This window comes from Crocuta crocuta, unplaced genomic scaffold (genome assembly GCF_008692635.1).
Source record: "Crocuta crocuta isolate KB4526 unplaced genomic scaffold, BGI_CrCroc_1.0 scaffold110, whole genome shotgun sequence".
Lineage (NCBI taxonomy): Eukaryota > Metazoa > Chordata > Mammalia > Carnivora > Hyaenidae > Crocuta > Crocuta crocuta.
The window spans coordinates 2,919,375-2,920,216 of record NW_027527386.1 but is presented as its reverse complement, the minus strand read 5'-3'; the positions used below and the strand labels follow the sequence as shown (position 1 = coordinate 2,920,216).

The window sequence follows — 842 nt, the reverse complement described above, 5'->3', positions numbered from 1 at the left end:
AGTGCGCGGGCCGTCACCCTCCCCCTCTACTATAAAGGGAGGGTCAATGGGGCGGGCGGGGGGCAGGTGGCAGGTTGGGGGAAAGTCTCTGCTCCTCCCTCTCAGGGAGATAAACCTCCCAGAGGGAAGGGCTTGGAAGGTATCAGGCTAAAGGTAGACTTGGCGTGTAGCCAAGAGGCGGGGCCCACCTGCCTGGGGGCGGGGGGGGGGGCGTACCTGCTTGTGCATCTCGATGTTCAAGCCGTAGGACATCTCGTAGTACTGTGGGGGAGGAGACAGAGAGAAACGGGGGTGAGCAAAGGATGGGGGCTCGGCACACAAAGAAACGGGGGAGGGACAGAGAGAGGCAGGGAGGCGGCCAGACCCGGAGCGGGGGCCCAGGAGCCTGGAGGGGCCGCTTGCGGGATCTGGGGGAGCTTCGGGGCCCCAGGCTGGCCTGGCTCCCCCGGGTTCTGGTTCTGGAAGAATCATCCTCGTACATTCCAGGGCTCCTAATCTTTTATCTTTAAGTGTCTTGTCGGCGGGTGGCCCCAGCCTCCAGGGAAGTCTGCCTTCCTGGGTATAAATAATTAGGATAAACAAATCCTGCGGGGCCTGGCTCTGGGGTGCAGAGGCCCCCTCCTTGCGCCCCAGATCTGACCCTGTCCCCTCCCCTGCTCTAAAGCCCCTCAGGGCTCTCTATCATCCCTGGGGGGTGGAGCAGGGGAAGCCAAGTTCATTCCCAGGACGTTGCGCGGTTTCTTCGTCTCTGCCCAGAAAGCTCCTACTCATTCTTCAAGACCCGAGTCGCGATGCCCTGTTCTCCATGCGGCCTTCCTCAGGCAGCCTGGCCCTCTCTGGAA

General features: G+C 62.1%; 1 protein-coding gene across 1 annotated transcript in view; it reads right to left on the bottom strand.

Moving 5' to 3' along the window:
- Positions 1-842, bottom strand: part of TLE5 (TLE family member 5, transcriptional modulator) — a gene marked incomplete at its 5' end in the record, with an annotated part of 6,402 nt that overhangs the window by 2,446 nt on the left and 3,114 nt on the right. Inside the window, one exon of the mRNA XM_077751844.1 lies at positions 217-262. Within this exon, the coding sequence (XP_077607970.1) occupies positions 217-262 (46 nt within the window). The remainder of the gene's footprint in view (positions 1-216; positions 263-842) is intronic.